This window comes from Pecten maximus, chromosome 16, assembly GCF_902652985.1.
Source record: "Pecten maximus chromosome 16, xPecMax1.1, whole genome shotgun sequence".
In the NCBI taxonomy this organism is placed as follows: Eukaryota; Metazoa; Mollusca; class Bivalvia; order Pectinida; family Pectinidae; genus Pecten; species Pecten maximus.
In genome coordinates this window covers 14,565,026-14,586,938 of record NC_047030.1, presented here as the reverse complement: position 1 = coordinate 14,586,938, position 21,913 = coordinate 14,565,026, and the positions used below count along the sequence as shown (strand labels likewise).

The 21,913-nt window shown below is 37.0% G+C and overlaps 2 protein-coding genes across 11 annotated transcripts in view; one reads left to right on the top strand and one right to left on the bottom strand.

Moving 5' to 3' along the window:
• Positions 1 to 9,035, top strand: part of LOC117314841 — a 97,731-nt gene extending 88,696 nt beyond the window's left edge. For all 8 annotated transcript variants that reach the window (XM_033868951.1, XM_033868957.1, XM_033868956.1 and 5 more), the window contains one exon: positions 546 to 9,035. In XM_033868951.1, coding sequence (XP_033724842.1) covers positions 546 to 2,570 — 2,025 coding nt within the window. In that variant the 3' untranslated portion in view covers positions 2,571 to 9,035. The remainder of the gene's footprint in view (positions 1 to 545) is intronic.
• Positions 9,036 to 11,091: 2,056 nt separating this feature from the next.
• On the bottom strand, positions 11,092 to 21,513 carry LOC117314842. Of its 3 annotated transcripts, none has more exons than XM_033868959.1 (2): positions 21,420 to 21,510; positions 11,092 to 12,354 (listed from the first exon to the last, which is right to left on the bottom strand). In XM_033868959.1, exons 1-2 carry the CDS (start codon positions 21,444 to 21,446, stop codon positions 11,245 to 11,247), a joined length of 1,137 nt encoding a protein of 378 aa, XP_033724850.1. In that variant the 5' UTR covers positions 21,447 to 21,510; the 3' UTR covers positions 11,092 to 11,244. The 3 variants fall into 3 exon arrangements, with proteins under 3 accessions (XP_033724850.1, XP_033724849.1, XP_033724851.1); XM_033868958.1 differs by lacking the exon at positions 21,420 to 21,510 and adding an exon at positions 14,724 to 14,900; XM_033868960.1 differs by lacking the exon at positions 11,092 to 12,354 and adding an exon at positions 17,711 to 19,311 and having other exon boundaries at positions 21,420 to 21,513.
• Between the last annotated feature and the right edge of the window lie 400 nt (positions 21,514 to 21,913).

The following is a 21,913-nucleotide window of genomic DNA, read 5'->3' as shown; positions in this document are numbered from 1 at the left end:
TCAGTAATGCTTTTCTTTGGGAAATTTTTAGGAAGCCTGAGAAACCATTCTTTGTTAATAAAAGGTCATCATAATGGGCACAAATGAACAAAATATGTTAAGAAAGCATGCTGTTTCAAGAATATCATAATTTTGTTTAATATACAGATACTTCAGTGCATAAATGGTAATGATAGAATCTTCACCTATACCGAGGGTGTGATAGAGACATCTCTAACCCGAGGAACGATATACTTGGTTATCTAATCCTTACTGACAGTGTGTTGTTGCCAGGACATGCTGTCTGTCATACCTTAGAGATAACCAGAGAAATCACATCATTGGCAATGACAGAAATCACATCATTGGCAATGACAGAAATCACATCATTGGCAATGACAGAAATCACATCATTGGCAATGACAGAAATCTTGCACATGTAAAACAGGAGACAAAACTGTAAATTATAAAAGAAAATGTTTTCTTTAGTCCCTGAGTGTTGAGGTACTTAACCTAGAGCAGTTACATGTAAACAGCTTGTAAATATTAATATATTTATTTTGCAGACTACTGATATGGATGACTTGCCCCTTGACACAGAAGGCATACAGAAGTACATGTTGTCTGTCCCACACTTACATGCTGCAGCAGCTCAGATGCAACCAGTGGCTGCAACAACGGCGTCCTCAGGAGCAGGTCCCATAGATACCACCTGTACCATTATACCTGTCCAGGCTGTTACCTTGGATGCGAACCAGACCATCATGGTGCCAGCGATGTCGGGGGTAGGGCAACAAATGATGTTGACCCAGACACCTCTCTCACTGTCTCAATCTCCTCCTCAAGTCCTTACTCAGTCCCCAACCTCCCAGAATGACAAACCCTCGCCAAAGGAAAAACTCTCACCGAAGTCAAAGGGTCAAGGTCAGACTGGAGGGGTTGTGGAAGGTGAGGCACATATTATATCAGTTGAGGATGGAAACTCAGATGAGCTTAACAGAAGTGGAGGAAGTACTGGCTCTAATGGCAAGTCTGATGTTTCCAGGCACAATAGTCTGCAGGCTGTCATCTCTCACCTTATTTCCACGCAAACGGCGGCCATGATGAAGGAGGGGGAGAGTCTGGATGAGACAGATGCTGCTACAAAGTCCATACAGATGGTTCCCGGGGCAGTTGGTTCACAATCTCCAGAGCTGCCACGCACCTCGGCTCCCTCTAGTGTCAGTCCTACAATGCCATCACAGAGAAGTCCACAAACCAAAGTATCAAGAGGTCGTTCACGTGTATCTAGTCGCAGTGAAGCCAATTCCTCTTGTAGCTCCTCCCCAACAGGTGTAACAAGAACCACACCAGGACAGAAGTCGCGTACCAACAGGGAGGCGGCTGGTAGGATCCCAGTCAATGGGAATGTTGTGTTCAATTCAAATCCAAATCCAGTTGGATTTGACAAGTTTGGTGCCATATACTATGATTATAACTTGCCAGATAGGGGCTTAGGGGGAGGTGCACCAGTTCCCACAAGACCTGCTGCCCCACAGGGAGCAGCAGCAGCAGCAGCAGTAGCAGCACCTGGGGCGCAACCAACCACTAATGTGGTTAATTTGGTGCCAGCCATGTGGCACTACCCTCAGTCCCCTGCCCAGCTGTCCGTTACCAGTCCCAACCCTTCAGAGCGAAGTGGACCCTCCCCTCTAGACCTATCAGCTGCTCATCCCAGGGATATGCCAAAGTTAAAAGAAGAGCCAAAGGATGTTGAGAAAGTGGAAACCCGACCGACTGGTGAAGTTGTTGCTACAAAACCTCCACAGCTGGAGAAGGAACACATTCTGCCTGTAGACAATACTTCTCCAACAATGTCTCAAAACACTAGTGTAAAGATGTCGCCAGAAACACAACAGGTTTTATCGGAACAGCAGACGCCATCTGGGTCTCCGACGAGTTCGGTTGATAAACATCAATTATCCAACAAACAAAGACTGTTATACGAACAGAACATGCTCATATTCGGTGAAAAGGAAGTGGAAATTATTTCTGTTGGGAATAATAAGTGGATTGTGAGAAATGAGAAAGAATTATATACGGTTGTGAACAAAGGGAGTGAGGAAGTGGCCAGAGGAACGAACAGTACAGAATTGTCCCAAGGTCAAAAGGCCACTAACTATACATATGTCACTTCAGTGGAAAACACAGACAAAATAGTTGATAGCACTCAAGATGTTGTAATGGTTACAGCTTGTATGCCAACTTCGTCTCAGACTACTGTCATTGGTCAGCAAAGCTCTTCGCCAAACAAGCGTCAACAGGAGGGTGACGGTGGAAGCCACGGAAACGACACCCACAAAATTCCTAAACTGTCTAACGGAGATGTTCATAGGCAGATTGCTGGTGCTACAGAGGTGAGCTATCCTCCTTCAGTTGGGGTTGTGAATGTGCCACTATTGAACGGTGGACAGCCTAATCAGTCATCCATATCCCAGAATTCCACACTAGTTCTGAGTGAATCTATTAATAGCTCAAATCCTCATAACTCCATTGGAGAAGCAGATGACAAGGGATTCCCTGTCCTGCAACAGATGCTGAAGCCAGCATAGACTAAATGAAATTGATGCTGTCAATTTCTTAGAAATATTCCCTACGTCCAAAGCTTAAAGACTGTTCAGCGTGTCATCATTGATTTAGTGTGTTGGTGTATACATATCCCTAATGAACCTCATTGACTCGAAAAAGTTCCCATGAAAATACAAAACTTATACTATTTGTCTAGAATCTTGTGTGTAATGAAATCCAGTTTGATGCTTATCATGATTAGTGATAATATGTAAAATTCAAATTTCTGCAATATTGTTTTGAACGTTGATGTAGCTGTAGTATCTTGTTATAAATGTTTTGAATATTTTTAATCTGAATTTATTGCCATCTTTAGTAATCTGGCATTTTACTGTTATAGCCTTGTGTTAGCCCAGATACATTTTTTTCATATATATTTATCAACTTGTCAAATGGTATGAAATGTTTTAGATGAATATCCTTTTAAGTTCCTCTAAGACTCTCAAATTTTACAATATTTTTATGTCTGCCACATAAGTTGTCATCACCCTGTCTGTCGGCTTTCATATTGTCAGCAGAATATCAATTTGATTACTTCATGGATTTTGACAAAACTCCATATAAAGTTTCAGAGCCAAGTTGAATTAATGTAGGTCAATAAAATTACAATGTATAGTACACATACTTCGATGATTTGCATGAAGTTCTTGAACCAAGTTAATTTCAAAGTAGAATTGAATTTTGGAAATTTGAATTAGGTCACTGTCACTATTTTAAGAACTTAAAATGCTTTAAAGGTTGTTGCTATTTTCAAAATCTTAAATATATTGTCAATTTTACTTGTGTGAATTGAAAACTGGACTGTAAACTCTTGCTGAAGTATCAAGTCATGTACTGCAAAAGTAGGTCGCCATTACTATTTTTAGAAAACTTCAAATAAAATCTTGTCTGCAATTTCAAGTGCAAATTACTTCAAAAATTATGCATTTATGGGATATCTCTTGTATTTCTTGATAAAAACACCTTGTATTTGTTGAATAAATTTTACATCTATGTTTGTGGTAGGAATATTACATATTGTTTGAAATGATAGATTTTTAACACCAGCATGATATGCCAAAATCTCCAAAACACTTATGATTCAGGCTAAAAATAAATTACACAGTTTATCCAAGGACGATATGCATGGCCTGTGACAAGGAATTGGACTTAGATAAAGTATCTAATATTGTTATACAATTGTTTTACTGTGTTTAATAGAACTATTCCTTTGTCAACAAAGATTACATTTTCAATCCCAATATTTTATTTTTGTTACTGGAGTTCTATACCTTGCAGCATTATTAGTTATAGCTATGCATTATTTTTGATCACAAAGCACTAATGTTTGCATATTGACCAACAGGCCAGTATATATATATATACTACACCATTCTTAACTGCTAAATAGTTTCTGTAATAGTAACTAAATTATGTAGTTCAAAGCCAAATTTATTTCCCCAAAACCACAATCTAAAAAAAAACAACAAAAAAACTTATTGAATTATTAAAATAAGATCAAATTATATTTCAACGTTGAATTTCTTGACACAGCTTTTATAGATATATTTGCATTTAGATTCCTATGGTCAATATCAAATCCATGTTACTGACACTGAAAGTGGAAAGAGGTACAATTTTCCGTAGAACTGTATAGAGATACTTTCAGATTAGTGTGCAGATGTGTTCCCAGATATTATATTAGTAATTTGTTACCAAGGTATGATTTGCTTTACAAGATTTTACTCTAATTTTATCTTGTTTATATTTTTAATTAAGTTATTTGAGTACAGAAAGATTGTTGCATTTGTTATGAAATCCCAGGTTGTTTTTCCTACAGCTTTGTTTTGTTAGCGTTGTCACCATGACTACCATGGAGATGTAGAAATTTATAGATATATAAATATATATATATATATACAAACATACACATATACACATATTATCCTTTGCTTTGACAATCATTTGAATTCCATTTACTTTGTGTCTACTGTAGAGATGTTTCATTAAATAAGATAGTTATTAGTAAGAGAGTTATCCCCCTTGTTAGATCCAAGTGTTATTGAACTATACCAGAAAGGCACAAATATAAAATATTCTTGCTCATTTGCTAAATCTTTTCATATAAAATCCAGCATTTGTATAATTTATTTTGCCTTCTGTAGTGAGTTTAAACATTTTCATTCAAGAGGATTTTCAGCTAATAGTCTTATTTCAACAGACTTTTCCTGTAGGTTTTTTGTCATGCTTAAACATTTCCAATAGGAGTGATCATTTTAGACCTTTTTATAACTATGGGCTGATTTTGCCCGTGAATGCCTAAGTCACTGATAATAGAACTAGGAATTTGATAAGTTAAATTCTTTTTCACCAACTTTTGATTGGTCCAAGGGAAACAACTCTACCACAAAACACTAAAACACAAGATATTGTTACCACATATAGTCTGACCAGAATGACCTGTTGTGTTGACCTTTTCGTGGAATATTCAAAGTAGGTGATCCTATTTGTGCAAAATGTGTCAACCTGCTAATTGATGTTATGGTGCATCAAGTACATAACAAAAGTGTACACGTAGGGCAACTTGGCTGTAGAATGGTCTGTTCAATACGATATTGCATATTGTAGCCAAATTATTCACAAATTAACATACCAGTACAAGCAACTTCGGGCGACTAATAGTGAACAGCTGAAGGCCTTGCAAAAAATGTGCAATATGATTAAGCCTGGTCTCTGTAATACTCTCAATGTTCCTATACACCACGTAAAATGAAAAATAAATTAACTGATGCGGTTGTTAATTATTACTGGGTATGTATTAAATAGCATTGGATAGTTAAGCTTATCAAACATATTATAGATGTTTTGATTATCAAAATTTGTAAAACCCAATGTTTTCTGTCATGGGAATATCTCTTGAAATACTGTCTGATATGTCAATATAGTTTTAGGTTTTAGTCGAATAGTCAAGTTGCCAGAAGTATGATATTAATTGAATGTGGAATTGAAAAGAAAAAAAATGCAAAAATATCTTAATATGGGAAATATACTTCATGGGATTTGAAACTGTCACAAGTACTTTGGTAATGTACCAATTAGCCCATACAACTAATTTATCTATGTAAATGGTGTCTAATACATCATTTTAAACTGTTGCATATCCCTATATGATTATTGAATCATGAGTAATCAATATACTTATCAAAATTCAATATGACAGGTCATTGTGGTAGGACTATACCAGGTAACTTGATTCACAAGATGTTGGAAGTTAAATTCAACTTCAAATTAAGTTATGTATTGTTTTACTTAAAATGCAAGTAAATATTTTATTTATTATTTAGTAAATAAAAACACATTTTCTAGATACTTTTTACACTCAAAGCAAAGCCAAATACTTTCTATTGGAAAAAACAAAAGATTTTTGTTGAATTATTTTTATTAAATCAGCATTACTTGCACTTATAGAACTATTGTAACATATATATTGTTTGAATAAATAAATATGTAAACAGTTGCACTGATTGAATAATTCCAGATCATACATGTATTATACAATTCAGTTTTATGTTGTTGGTTTTATTTTTATGAATTGAAACTATTATTGTTGTGACTATGGCATGGGCAAACTTTTATTCAATTTGACAAGACATTGCCAAAAAAGACAGAGAAAAAAAAGTATAAGTGACACTTTATTGTCAAGTTGTTAAAAAATTGTGATATAGTAATGATACATTAGAGTGAGAAGTTCACAATACTGCCATAGTATGGTTTTTGTGTACTAACCAGACGACACAACAAAAATGTATGTAAATGTTGACCGTAGTGAAGCTTCTCAAGATTTTGTGAGAAAATTTCAGTTAATGTACTTGAAGCAGAAACTGATAAGCTTATATATAGTTACACTGAACATCCTTGAGCTGAGATAGACACTTTGATGAAATTTGAAATACATTATGTACAATGAAATTTAGATATTTTTATGATGTGTGGATTAGGTGCTTTTCTTTGAAATCCTCAATTTTGAAAATTTGCGATATCTATGATTAGAAGGGATATCATGTTTATTAGTTTTGGACAAAAGTTGATTTTTAAGGTAATAATTTCATGGGATAGTAGTCAATCAAGAAATTCCATTTTCCTCCTTGTTTTCGTTAGCTTTTATACAGGAGGTTTGGAAAGAAGTTGTCAAAATGATCATGTAGAAATTATTTGCTTGTTTTGTGAATCTGCATGCTTTTAATGTTTCTGTGGATACACAAAGAGTTTACTTTTATTTATTTGTTGTGTTAAGAAATATGAATTGTATTCCAACAAAAGTTTGCAGAGGATGTGTCCTTTGTAGAAATCCTAATATCGGTATGTATATTTAATATAGTGCATATGATGATATTTCCAATGTAATTTGTTTCAGATGTTCAAATTCATGTTGATTGATAGGAACGATGCAAATACATATCATCTAAATACCTTTGCTTTAGCATTTTAAGGAAATTCTTGCTTTTTCAAAACACCTTGTTTGATGTTCTCAGCTGGTTTTAGCTGAAACAAAATGTTTGTGTGTCGTAAATAATATATTTCCTGTTTTCATTACTGTCACTGAAAAAAAAAAATTTGTTTTTGCTAATTGATTAATCATCAGTAAATTTTGAATTTTAAAAATTGTATGTCAAAATCCAATTTGCATGAACTGTATTAAAAAATGAATGTATCACTTTAAAATTTGTTACCACAAATGAAATAGAATGCTAACCAAATGAAAATGATATGGGCAGCTATTTAGTAATAAAAGTGATCATGACTTTATCCAAACTATAAAAAAAAGACTGACGAGGTGAAATTTAGGATTAATATTATATACAGCTGTAATGATTTACATTTGTGTTGAAGTACTGTCAAAATGATGATATAAAACAACCTATTTTTGAACTCATGTGGTCTTCATTAACAGGAAATGATAGTTGTTGATTGCATGTAACAAACTTTATGATTGGTGGGATGTAACTGAATTGTTGATTGGTGTATAAGTATCAAATCTTACTTATCTTACTTGTTAAAACCTTTATCAGCTTTGTCAGTAAGTAATCTCAGATTTTCTTTAAAATCATTCTATTACTATTAGTTTTTCATTTTGGGGTTGGAAAAAGGAAAATTCCAGTAAAACTTTAATATATTGAAATATTTCAACAAGTTTGTACGAATGCAGTTAGAAGGGGATTGATTATTACTAGTGTAGAAAATATGCCAAAAATATATTTATACACTCAGGAAAAAATAGAAAAACAGGACCTTAGTTTGGTAACGAGTTGTCCTAATTCAAGTTTTGACAATCCTCCATTGTTTAAAAACGAAAAAAAAATGCTGATACCTGTCCCTGTTAATTTTGCATTGGTTAGCGTGACCTGTCCGAGTGGATAGGTTTATAAAATCACAAGCATTGATAGCCTCCATGTTTGTTTCTCATATTGGAAAACAACAGGTAACAAATTACAAGTTATTCTTGTTAGTTCTATTGATTGTCAACAAAAACGGTAAAAGCAGTGGAAATACATAAAATATTCCAATACTGTATTTCCTTTGTGTTTTTAAGTCTGTATCTACTGAAAACTTGCTATCTACCGATTTTTCTATTTCCTAACTTTCTATTGTTCTTTGTGCTAGTACATATACCTGTGAGTAGTGTCCGTTTTAAAGAACCACATTCTGTGTTTTCTATGTGTTTGTGCTCGTTGTTGGTTCTCCTGCTTACAGCGTGTAACCTAGTATTGTGTGATAAAATGATCACTTCTCTCGAGGGGTGACCAATAAGAGAAAAATCAGGTTGTATATATATGTTATTAATAGTTAATAGTTTGAATTCCTTTTTGATCTTGATGTAGATCAGTCAATGAAACCAAAGAAATATAATGTAATTAAGGTGACATGCTGCTACATTACCTTGTATCCTCCAAACACAGAAGAGTTTGTATTGCATGAGAGTTCAGATTTCATGAAATTGTTGCTACATACCACAGATTATTTTCGCATTTTCTCAATCAGTGATTTGATAAATGGTTATTTTTCAGTATTTAAAACAACATTACACAAATTAAAATGTAACAAAATCACTTTAATGAACTGAAAAATAATACTGTCTTCATTTCTTGACTAAAATGATGATCAATGACAACTAAAAGACCAAGATCAAAACTGACACTTTGGTATACAGTTTGTTTTACATGATGTCATGTTTGAAGGGAACTCTTCTGTGATTTGAGGCTTCTTTGGTGCAAGCAAGGTGTCACCTTAAGCCTGTAGATGATTTGTGCTTGTACCAATTAATGAAGACAATGACTTTACAATGATGGAGGCCTAGCCCCCCACTGTTGTGTTGGTGTGTTGTTTGTGAACTATGTCAGAAATACTGTGTTATTAAATTTAATACGATTGTTGTCAATCGCTGACAATCAGTAAAGTGATTTGGAAAAAAATCTTTTTGTCGTTTTATTTTAGACCGGAGTGATAGATTAAAGTTCAAAACATACGAAGTGATTTTAAGAACAGTTGGATACAATGTAAATATAAAAATTTAAAAAAATATATATATATAAATAAAGCCGTGAAAGGGGGGAATAAACTTAGTGAAGGAATTTATTTAAAGAAAATCAGTTTGTTATATAATTATGGGGTTGAGGGATTAGCAAGTTCCTTGTTTCTGGCCATTGGACTAATTAATGTCTCTCAATGTAGCAATATGAGATGTTCCAACATTTCCATGCTGGTTCTACAATGTATGTTACACTCTTGCCAGCAAGAACTAGAATGACCAGTTTGCAAGGATAAACCTAATCAAGGCTTGTCTAGATTTAAATACAAGTTAGTAATATTTTCCAATGCTTTCATGTTCAAGTTGGAACTCTCTTGCTTAACTAGTCTGATCTTCTACCAATTTTATCTCACCTGCCCAAACGGCAAGCGAGCTGATGCTGTGGTGCAGCATCCTTACCCGCAAGGTATCAATTTTCCCTTTAAATAGTTGATTCTCAATAACCAAAAGGCAGTGTCAATATATTGGACAAGCAGCATTCTTGGAGGAAATGCTACTAAAGTTTGTTCAAATGAATTATCTCTACCTACTTTCAAGGTAATTTGTGCCAGATGTGTAAAAACCTGAAAACAGCTCATTAACAAAAAGGCCCAGCGTTATATTGTGTCAGTAGTATACTTTGATAAATGGCATTTACCTACTCTCAAATAAATCACAAAAGCTGAAATGAGTCACGGGTCAAATATGTGTTGAAGTATTTAAAAAAAAAACTTGGTTATCAAGAAGATCAGGCGACATCTGGTCAATATGATGCTGGGAAGAAATTCTGCCAGGATTGTTTAAATAAATGACATTGACCTACTCTCAAGGTCAAATATTTTTTCCTGAATACGAAAACGACCTAGGGTTTGGTATTGGGCCAGTAGTATGCCGTGATGAACGTCATTGGTTAAATGAATTAACTTAGCCTGCTGTTCTATCTTTTGAATGTAGAGTTACTCAGCTTAGCAGCCCCAGAAGTGACCCAGATCATATTTAAGTTATAATATAATTAGTAGCAAGTGAACTATACAGGCTCACTTGGCCTCTTGTTTTTGGAACTGGTAGACTTTGTCCGTGTGTGTTGACAAACATGATCACAAAGTATAGAAGACGAAATAATTGAAACAATTATATTTTAATCTAAATAATGTGCATCTAAAAATAAAATAATTATCACAGATTTAGTTCACAACATTATCAGGAAATACTGTCAATGTTTTCGTTTATGACGTCGCAAAAATGATTAATTGCTGGAGAACATGCTGTTTATCGGAAATTACTATTGAACTACCCGCGAAGCTTGCTCCTACAAATTATCCTCCTTTCAGTCGCTGTCAGCCGCTTCTCTGTACCACACTCGACATCCGTAAACTAACCATTTCATGCAGGAGTTATTTGCTTTGAATATGTTTATCAACGTAAACGGTTCTATTAAACACAGTCTAATTAAACTTAGACTTGTAACTTCCCCTCCTCTACGATACCCTACGCCACTGCAAATGTACCATAGAATATCGTAGAGGAGCGGAAATTACTTAAAGGTATTATCTTAATTAGATGGGTCTTTAACACAAAATTGTAAACTGTCTTTGCAGCCTTTCGGAAGTCTGATTATCCTTTTGAAACAAAGATTGTAAATGACTGAGCTTTGATGACCGTTGACTATTCGGTGATGGAACAATCAAGACGCATTTTCGTCCCAATAGTACCAATCCTACAGACAGTATGAGGGGCAGATGATGGTGTATCCATTTCACTCCTCATTGGATGTTAGAATGGGCCATGAGCCATCTGGTATGTCCCTCTCATCTCTGTTCACCAATTCACCTTCTCCTTATCTCTTTATATTGTATGGGGTTCATGTATTGCTCACAATGTAAATCACTCGACAAACTTTGGCAAATTCCGGTATACCCTGCATCTGCCGAAGTTTGCCAAAAACATGTAACTATAGTACATTATCAACGTAAGCAACAAAACTTTAATCTTCCTTATTCATAAATTAACATCATATTCGTGTATTGTAAGAGGGATATTGTGGTTTTAGGACCGGTTCCATCACGACATTGTCTTGTTTTCTATCCTTCATGTAGATCTAAAAGTTGTTTTTTTCATTGTCTAACGTACTTGATCACAGCCCAAGCTGCAAAACCAACCACCAGACTTATCCCTGACGTCACGACCATTCTCTGCTGCCATCTTGACTTCTGAGGTAGTGGTGCTGGCATTGTTTCCGTGATACTGCCCTTATTCCAAACGGGAATCCATTCTGGGCCGTTTGGTTCACCGTCTTTGAAATCATACGACACCACACCACACATCTGCTTCACTTCCGTTGTTTTTGCATTTTCTGGGAGTTGTTTCACCCAGCCGATATTCTTTGAATATTTTGAAGGTAACGAGGACATGATCCGAACATCTTGTGAAGGCCAATGTGTTGTCATAGCTACGTCCTTGTACGCCTCCTTCTTTGTCTCCAGATCCTGTTCGGTCGCCCACCATGCCGGAGTCATACAGACCATCACACAAAAGCGCCATCTATCTGGATGTACCCTCCCTTCTTTTGGACGAGCATTTGCATGTATAAGTCTCGAGTCCCACAGAACCATTCCCCCACGTGGTACCGCCACACGCTTTGTGACACAACCTTTAGAGATAAGCCATTCTTCATCATCATCCCGGAGGTAATAGAATTTATTAACAGAACTCTTTAGCGCTGCTCTTTGGTTCCGGTCATAGAGACTATTGAGGTAGAGATGTGACCTTTCCATCACGTGGAATGTCCAGTCGTCCTCAGCCACCGCCTCCAGGTACACTGTCCCTTGGTAAGCATGCAGACCAAACTTCTCTGCATCCTGATCAGCGTGTAACCAATGGCGACCTTCCTCCGCGAATAGCTCTTTTCCGTCCTCTGGCGGCCGGCCTATTGCAATGGCGTCGACACTAGTAAGAAGCTTGTCCGTCTTCCACAATTTGGAAAAGACGGCTTTAGCTTTGAGGCGGGTACTCCACGCAGCCTCATGATGGCCAATGTTATATCTCTGAATGAGAGAATGAGCGGAGTACGGAAATTCTCCCTCCGGGAATTCGGTTAGCCAGTCCCTGAATGCCCGGATGTATTCCCCACATTCGGTTTCGGTGAGAACGTTTTCCACCACGGTGTAGCCTTTCTCCTCCAGCTCCGTGCGATTTCGTTCCGTAAACCCCATAATCGTTGAATTCTGCAGAGAAAAAGCATCTGGTTATCAAAAGAGATTGTATGAATGATATATAGCAATATATACTCATGATTTATGGGAAGCTTTATAAAAGTGAATTCATTCAAATGCTACACATCAGTCTAATTAAGTGGATTATATGTGTATGTACGACAAAAATGTTGAGATAGTTTAAAGATGGCGGCACATCAAGTGATTCGAAGATGAGCTTTCAAAGGAGCTGGATTGTTCTCTTATTATCACTACATTCTTGTATTAAGTCCCTCAAAGGAACCCAATGTCGATTTGTAATATATCAGAGTGGTATAGAATGCACACATGTGACCGTAAATATGTGATGGTTTAAAAAATACGGTCTAAAGCTGACGAAGTTGACTGTGAATATTGCCGTGAGGAAGGCTCAAAATAGCAACATGGCTAGATATAAGTTAATATATTTAAGCATTGAACGGCTTTTAGTTGGCATTCATATTGACTATGAATGCCAACTGAAAGCCGTTCAATGCTTATATTTACCATCTGCGATTTTTTATTTGTCGTGCGATTTTTTCTTGAAATTTTCAAATTCAAATTTCAATTGGCAGTTCATAAGCTGGTGAACTCGCAACTGAATTGGTAGGGTTATATAGTGGCAGTGCCATACAATGGTAAATATATGTTGCTAAACTTCTAAATATTGATTTCGAATAAAAAAGTAGAAATATGCAATTCCATACCATGACCAGAATTTGAATTTGTGCGGTTGGGACACTTTGCGGCTCTGCACGTTGGGATTGACAAAAAACAACATATTACTGTCCCAATATGTTTTGCGGACTACGGAGCATCTGGCCAGAGTTTCATGATATCGGAATATACTACCAAACACGACATGCAAATGTGTTTTTGTATAATATTCAGACCTAGCTATCAAATGACAATTTTCTATAAAATATTCAAAACCCAAATGAGTGTTAAGATGGATGATAATAACAGCTACTGCATGGTTTGTGCCACCTTGTTGAACATTACTAGCTGCCCTAAATTCTAAATGGTTGACAGGCGAGATTATAACTTCTAATCGATGTTCTTTTGTTGTTTCAGGTCTAATCAGACGAAAGAAGTTTAATATCCTTTTAAAATATCATAACTTTCGTTCTTTTGTGCTAAAAAGATCGACAATTGTTTCAGAGGACGCAAATTCACGTAGCTAATTACTGTAATTAGCAGGTTATAATTCTATTCTCTTGCCAAACTAAAGTCCTGTTTGGTTGAAATGATAATCAATGGGTGTTGATTAGGACAGAATGAGAAACGAAATAATATGTATCATCGCCGTATAAAGAATAGAATAGAAAATGTGGTTATGGTATCCTGGAAATACAACCGAGACGTCTTTGACATACAGTACGTATACCTTTCGAGCAGTTCTTAAAATCGATAGCGAAACTCTTAGCTTTTAGTTTAAACAATATTTTATTCAAAAACACTTACTGCATCACAGTACAATAACATCTACCAGTAGAATTGGAAACAACCTATAAGCTTATATAACTCATCTGACTTGGCCTTTGATGATATAATAGAGGAAAAATCGACAGGAACGTTGTGAAAGATCTCCACACCAGATTAATTTAAACTTCCTCAATAAACTAATTCTGTGTATATAAACCATGGTCTATGTATAGACTATAAATAAAAACAGAAAGTAAGTTATATATTATACAAGGTTTACAGTAACAGTCTACATGTTTATCGCCATCTAGGTATATAATATCCAATCATTACACGCCCTTTATGTGCTTACCCAGTAGTCCGAAGGCCCCATAAACCGGAATACTGGGCGGACACCATTGTATAGTGGATGTATAGTATATTACATACTGGTAATTAACCACAGGGGGTAGACGCGGACCTACATCACAAAAAAAATTGTCCAATAAAAAATAGCCTTTCCCGAGTATGACCCGTCCCACGACAACGTCATACTCGGGTGAGGGTATTTTTTCTATCGGACAATTATTTTTTTGTGATGTAGGTCAGCGCCTACCCCCTGTGGGTATAACACATAGAAACACGAATGACCACTGTGCCAAGTCGAAGTTTTTGTATATATATCGTTGGAGGCCCGGGCAGGGCACGAGTCAGAAATTGTCTTCCTGAGTCATTTGAGTTACAATGTTACATATATCTAAAGCACAATGTATCTTATATAGAGTGTTTGTTGATGTGTACATTTCCTGTATCGTTATTCTACTATCGTAGATAAACTAGTAATATATGGTGTTAAGATCCATTCTCCAATTTTAAATACCGAGTATCAGACCCCTAGAATACAACACCACAGCGAGACTATCCTTACACAACAATATTGTCACAGCGAGAATACACACCTGTCGTCCGTTAAAGTTTCCTCCCGCATTGATAACTATAGTACATGGGATTTCCCTTATACAGGGATGTTTCATTAGTAATATCTATAAATAGCTATAAATAGCTCCACGTCATATCCGTCACGATCCTATTTATTACCTGGAAGTATACACGGAGGTGTAGATAGAACTATATTTAAACCGTATAACTTCACATATAACATAACTTACTGACTTAGTCTTTAATCAAACGTACACTTTACAATACTACTGAAAAAAATTAATATCACACGGACGTTTTGGTTTGGACCAGTGATCCAAAGAGATTTCTTTGGACAGATAACTATTTAAAAAAAAAAAAAAAAAAACACCAAAGGGCAATTTTCACATCTAACAAGAAATCAGTGTTTGAACCACTCCCACCATAGTATTATCTAATATATAACGTATATTTTCTCGTAAATATGACTTCAAAGAGATTATTTGATGATTAGAAAGATAGAAAGCTTTGTACCTCACACAGAGACTTGACACATTGATTTACCTACCTATCGCCTAATGGAATGCATACTCCATGCAACGCATAAAAATGACAGGAATATGACGCCCCAATCGGTTTGTTGTTTATACATCTATATCTACTATTTTTTTCAGTAGAACCTGGAACTATAAAAAACTTTGTTGTCTGTTGTACGTTAACACCTTTTGAGCGATGAATTACGCTTCCCCTTCGAATGAAGGAGAGCATGTTTCTTCTTTCGACAGGCGGCCAGTTGAAGTCTTCTTCTTATCGAAAATTGTTGTTACTTTATCAACTAAGGCGACCCTGACCTCAAGGTTAAAGGTAAAAGAAGTGCAAATTATGTCCGAGCCATAACTTCAATACCGTTGAATTAAGATATCTTGACGTAACTTGCAGTTGACTTGAACAACCTCGAGCTGATGTGTAACGCACTACGTAAGTGAACTTTATTTCAATGTCAAAAAGCATTTTTACTTATAATTGCTTATCCGGCGATAACTTTTTAGTTATTGAATACCTCTACCGCCCCACAAACGACGTATTGTGCTCTGCATTGGATCATTGGATAATTGGATCATTGCAACCTTGACCTAAAGGTAAAACGAGTGAAAAAAACAAGGGAGAAATGATTTTTTGTTGACCAAAACAATGTTTAGTTTAAACAATAATCGTTACAATATCCAGGATCTAAAAAAGTATTCTGCTTTTTGGAGACTGCTATTTAACGCAGTATCAAGTTTGAAAAGGTATCATGTGGTCCTTTCGTTTACCTTTCGGTCAAGTTTTTCAGACCAACTACGATTTCAGTGGTTGAACGATGTCGCATGTATATACACCCTTGAAATCTGAAATAATAAGATGAGAAAGACTGCATGACCTTGTAAGGAAAATAACTTGGCCGATTGATTGAAGTACAAGTTGTACCCCTTTTAACACGATACGATGTATTTCAGTAGGTCTACACTTTTACCACGATATGACGTAATTAAGTTTTCTTAACTTTTACCCCGGTATGATGTAATTAAGTTGGTCTACTCTTTTACACAGATATGATGTAATTTCAATCAGCTACACTTTTACCACGATATGAGGTAATTTTAATCAGCTAAACTTTTACCACGATATGAGGCAATTTCAATCAGCTACACTTTTACCACGATATGAGGTAATTTCAATCAGCTACACTTTTACCACGATATGGCGAATTCAGTCAACAGGATTTATTCTTTAACTTGTTTTCACAAGCCACTAAAATTTATTCAGTGTACTTGGGTTTTCAGTCAAACATTGATAGATCAATATCTAGTTTAACCTTAGATGAAACACTGTTCCTGGCGATGTGTCAAGGCGGCCCATTTTATCAACTTTATAACCATTTACTCTTGCAAAGCTAATGACCACAAAGATAATATCACTGAGCTTTGCTATTCTTGAAAATCAATTGATTTAAAATCTTAACACAGCTAAATCTTATGACATTGAACCTGGGTCAAAAAATTAAATTAAGAAATGTTCTTTAGGTAGAGAATTTACCAGGAGCGAGGTGATGCAGACACGTGTCTATCACCAAGATGGCCAGGTATGAACCCTTAACCAAACATGAGAACCTACAGAGTTATCTGCCTTATCTAAAATAACGAATATAATTAATGTTACATATAGTGTGTGCTTTCAATGTGTGTTACTAAGTATTACCATGGCAACGACTTACATTGACTAGAAAACTAATGTTGAATGTTTGCAGCTAGAATTACAAATGACATCTACATGATAGCAAATATTTATACAACACCTCCAATAGATTTGGAGGACTTTTCAATTCATCTCATTAAGGAAAAAACAAGAATGATTCTGAATACGTCCAGGGTGTTTAGTTATGTTTCGGTCACCTGCCCAAACGGCAAGTGAGCTGATGCTGTGGTGCAGCATCATTGTCCGCCAGGCATCGATTTTGACTTTTAATAGTTGATTCTCAATAACCAAAAGGCAGTGTCAATATATTGGACCAGTAGCATTATAGGAAGTCAGGCTACCAAAGTTTGTTAAAAAGAATTATCTTAAGCTACCTTTAAGGTTACTCGTTCAAAATGTGTTAAACTATCAAAACAGCTAACTAACCAAAGGGCCCAGGGTTATATTGTGCCAGTATTTGGTAGGATAAATGACCTTTACCTACTGCTCATTGGGCCACTTGTTTCTTGGACTGGTATACGTCGCCTTTAGTTGCTTCTCTGTACAACACTCGACATTTGTAAACTTATCATTCCGTACAGGAGTTATTTGCTTTGTATATCTTCATTAAGGTATACGGATTGATTCATCGCTTGGGAAAATGTTTGTCTTTAACACAATCCTATTAAAATCAGACTTGTAATTTCCCCTCCTCTACGATACTCTACGACACACTACAAATGTATCATAGAGGAACGCACATTACAATTTTCACAAGTTTAGTCTTTGATACCAAAATGAAAACTGTCTTTGCAACCTCTCGAAAGTCTGATTTATTTTTCAAGCAAAGATTGTAAATGACTGAGCTTTGACGACCGCTGACGGTGATGGAACAAACGTGTTAAGTCAAATGGCAAATTGTCAAGACGCATTTTCGTCCCAATAGTTCCAATACTGCAGACAGTACGAGGGACAGATGATGGTGTATCCATTTCATCCCTCATTGGATGTTAGAATGGGCCATGAGCCATCTGGTATGTCCCTCTCATCTCTGTTCACCAATTCACCTTCTCCTTATCTCTTTATATTGTACGGGGTTCATGTATTGTTCACAATTAAATCATTTGGCAAACTTCGGCAGATTGAATATGAATATAGTATAAATATCAACCTAATAGATATACTAGGTGGGCCTTTCCTCCCTCGTATTCGTAAATCAACATTGTATTCGTGTATTGTAAGTGTGAAATTGTAATTTTAGGACCAGTTCCATCATGGCTTTCTAACCTTCATGTAGATCTAAAACTGTTTTTTATTCATTGTCTAACGTACTTGATGACAGCCCAAGCTACAAAGCCATCCAAAAGACTTATCCCTGACGTCATGACCAGTCTCTTTTAACATCATGACTTACGGCATTGTTTCCTGGTTACTGTTCTTATTCCAAACGGGAATCCATTCGGGGCCGTTTGGTTCGCCGTCTTTGAAATCATACGACACCACACCACACATCTGCTTCACTTCCGTTGTTTTTGCTTTTTCTGGGAGTTGTTTCAACCAGCCGATATTCTTTGAATATTTTGAAGGAAATGAAGAAGACATGATCCGAACATCTTGTGAAGGCCAATGTGTTGTCATGGCTACGTCCCTGTAAGCCTCCTTCTTGGTCTCCAGGTCCGCTTCGGTCGCCCACGATGCCGGAGTCATACAGACCATCACACAAAAGCGCCACCTATCTGGATGTGCCCTCCCTTCTTTTGGACGAGCATTTGCGTGTATAAGTCTCGAGTCCCACAGAACCATTCCCCCACGTGGTACCGCCACACGCTTTGTGACACAACCTTTAGAGATAAGCCATTCTTCGTCATCATCCCGAATGTAATGGTTTTTATTAATTGAACTCTTTAGTGCTGCTTTCTGGTTTCGGTCATAGAGACTATTGAGGTAGAGATGTGACCTTTCCATCACGTGGAATGTCCAGTCGTCCTCAGCCACCGCCTCCAGGTACACTGTCCCTTGGTAAGCATGCAGACCAACCTTCTCTGCATCCTGATCAGCGTGTAACCAATGGAAACCTTCCTCCGCGAATAGCTCTTTTCCGTCCTCTGGCGGCCGGCCTATTGCAATGGCGTCGACACTAGTAAGAAGCTTGTCCGTCTCCCACAATTTGGAAAAGACGGCTTTAGCTTTGAGGCGGGTACTCCACGCAGCCTCATGATGGCCAATCTTATATCTCTGAATGAGAGAATGAGCGGAGGACGGCCATTCGCCCTCCGGGAATTCGGTGAGCCAATCCCTGAATGCCCGCATGTATTCCCCACATTCGGTTTCGGTGAGAACGTTTTCCACCACGGTGTAGCCTTTCTCCTCCAGCTCCGTGCGATTTCGTTCCGTAAACCCCATACTCGTTGAGTTCTGCAGAGAAAAGCATCTGGTTTTCAAAGGAGATTGTATAAAGCGAACATCAATCTCTTTCTCATTATCATGATTTATGAGAAATGAGCTTTATCAAAGTGAATTAATTGCAAAGTCAATGAATAATAGCGTCCGTCTTTCCTTTCTGACCTCCACGTAGTATTTTGCACACAAATTCAATTTTCCAAACAGGTCTAACTATTTCATAATCAAATTGCCCGGCTCCCTCTGATTGGTTTGGTTTGTTTTGTTTTTGTTTAACGTCCTATTAACAGCCAGGGTCATTTAAGGACGTGCCAGGTTTTGGAGGTGGAGGAAAGCCGGAGTACCCGGAGAAAAACCACCGGCCTACGGCCAGTACCTGGCAACTGCCCCACGTAGGTTTCGAACTCGCAACCCAGTGGTGGAGGGCTAGTGATAAAGTGTCGGTACACCTTAACCACTCGGCCACCGCGGCCCCTGCTCCCTGTGATTTGTATACATGTGTTTATTAGAAAACAGTCGAAATTGTATGCTATGTATTATACAACATCAAGGCGAAAAAGACATCTATGTATCACAGGGACTATCACAAAAACGAAATCGCGCGGTACGAACTGGAGAAAAGAACTACACTATGGACTCTAGCAGGACAAACGCCCTCAAAACATTCAAAGCATCTTTCACAGTTGTCATAAATACATGTAGCCTTGAATATATAAAGGATAGTAAGGCAAATGAGCGGCTAGGTGTGATTCTGTAGTTTTAATTAATCTTCGGATTGATGATGGCATATTATATCCTGAGCAGTACTGTGTATCCCGGTCAAACTAGCTTCATACACCCAGTGCAACCTATTGCTGGCAATTACAGAGAACAAAGTCATCAAGATTTTACGCGCTGATGGCATGGTCTGGGACACGCTGTATGACGAAGCTATTACCATTGCTACCGAGTTTGATATTGCGCCATCAGCACCTAGAAGGGCTGGAACACAACGTCATGACGCGAATCAGGCCGTGGACGACCCCACGTACTACTGGAAAATCACGTTTTTCCTAGGTTTCTTCGACCACCTAGTACCCAAACAGGACACAAGGCTACTTAATAGCAAGGGAAGGATCAAGGGGTGAAGCTTTCTTCTTGCAAAACTTGCTATAGAGCTCATCTCTGAAGTATTCCAGGCCATTTACGATGCAAATGCTTACGACGTCGATCGGACCAAGTCCGATAAATACCAGCTTGAGATAGAAAACTGGAAGACTCGATGGTCAATGGTTTCATCTGACAGAAGAAGCAGCAGATATTATCAAGTACCTAAATCAGACGGACCCCTTGTTGTATCCTAATGTTACCAGTACTACTCACAATACCGGTGACAACTGTCACTGCAGAAAGATCATTCAGTAGTATAAAGAGGGTCAAGACCTACCTTTGATCTACGATGACAACAGAAAATACGCAGGGAAGAGGATGTTTGGACAGTTGTGGAGACGTTCGCCAATGCGAAATTAGACAAGAGACCGTTGCACATCATCTGAAGCTAGGATTCATACACAGTAGAGGCCTGAGTGTGTATGTATAACTGATAGATAAATAGCTTTTTGTTGCCTGTCGATTATGAAATATTGTATTTTGTCAGCTTTTCATTCAGAGCATCACGTTTCATTCACTGTAAAATTAGTTGGTGTCGTTTTGAAGACACGAAAACTCATTCCTGACCACTTCAGACCCAAACAGGAGCTGACAACCCCTGGATAACGTACTTAAAGCATACACTTCAAAAAAGATTTACTGTCCCACTGTATAGTATAAATATTATATATTGGTACATATATCTAACATAGAAACAGGAATGACCACCACACTGTATACGTATCGTTGGAGACCCGGACAGGGCACGAGTCAAACAGTGTCTTCCTGCGTCATTTCTGTTACATTGTTATATATATCTAATCATCAAGCACAATGTATCTTACATAGTGTTGTTTGCTGATATGTAAATGTAAGTCACGTTATTGTTATTGCACTACCGTAGATAAACTAATATCAAATAGTATATAGTGTCTAAGACACCTTCTCTTATTTCAAACACCAATTAAGTATCAGATCCCAAGCTTTATACACACCTGTCGTCCGTAAAAGTTTCCTTCCATCTAAAGTACACGGGATCCACCCTTATACAGATAGTGCATTAGTAATAGCTATAAATAGCTCCGCGTCAGATTCGCCACCATCCTATTTATATATTATCTGGAGTGTAAATAGAAATATAGATTACATCATAGATCAAACACATATTTATATATTTAAACCATATAACTTATTTAACTCTAACACATCCTATATCACAGATATTTCGGTTTTGACCAGTGATCCAGAGGGAATTTCAATGGGACCGTTGATATTCATATCTAGGTGTTTGAACCAGTGCCGCTATAGTCGTATCTAATATATGACGTATATTTTCACATCTAACATGAAATAGGTGTTTGAAACACTGCCACTATAGTCGTGTCTAATGTATGACGCATATTTTCTCGTAAATTTCACTCCATTTTAAGTTTGCTATTTGACTTCAAAGAGAATATTTCAGGATTGGATTTGAAAGCTTTGTACCCGC

What these genes read in the sequence shown, in the direction of transcription:
- LOC117314842 (XM_033868958.1), bottom strand. Translation starts at nt 14,798, where the DNA reads ATGAAACATCCCTGTATAAGGGAAATCCCATGTACTATAGTTATCAAT. An exon ending in GAAACTTTAACGGACGACAG is followed by an intron (nt 12,355 to 14,723) that starts GTGTGTATTCTC and finishes TTTTCTCTGCAG; the next exon opens with AATTCAACGATTATGGGGTT.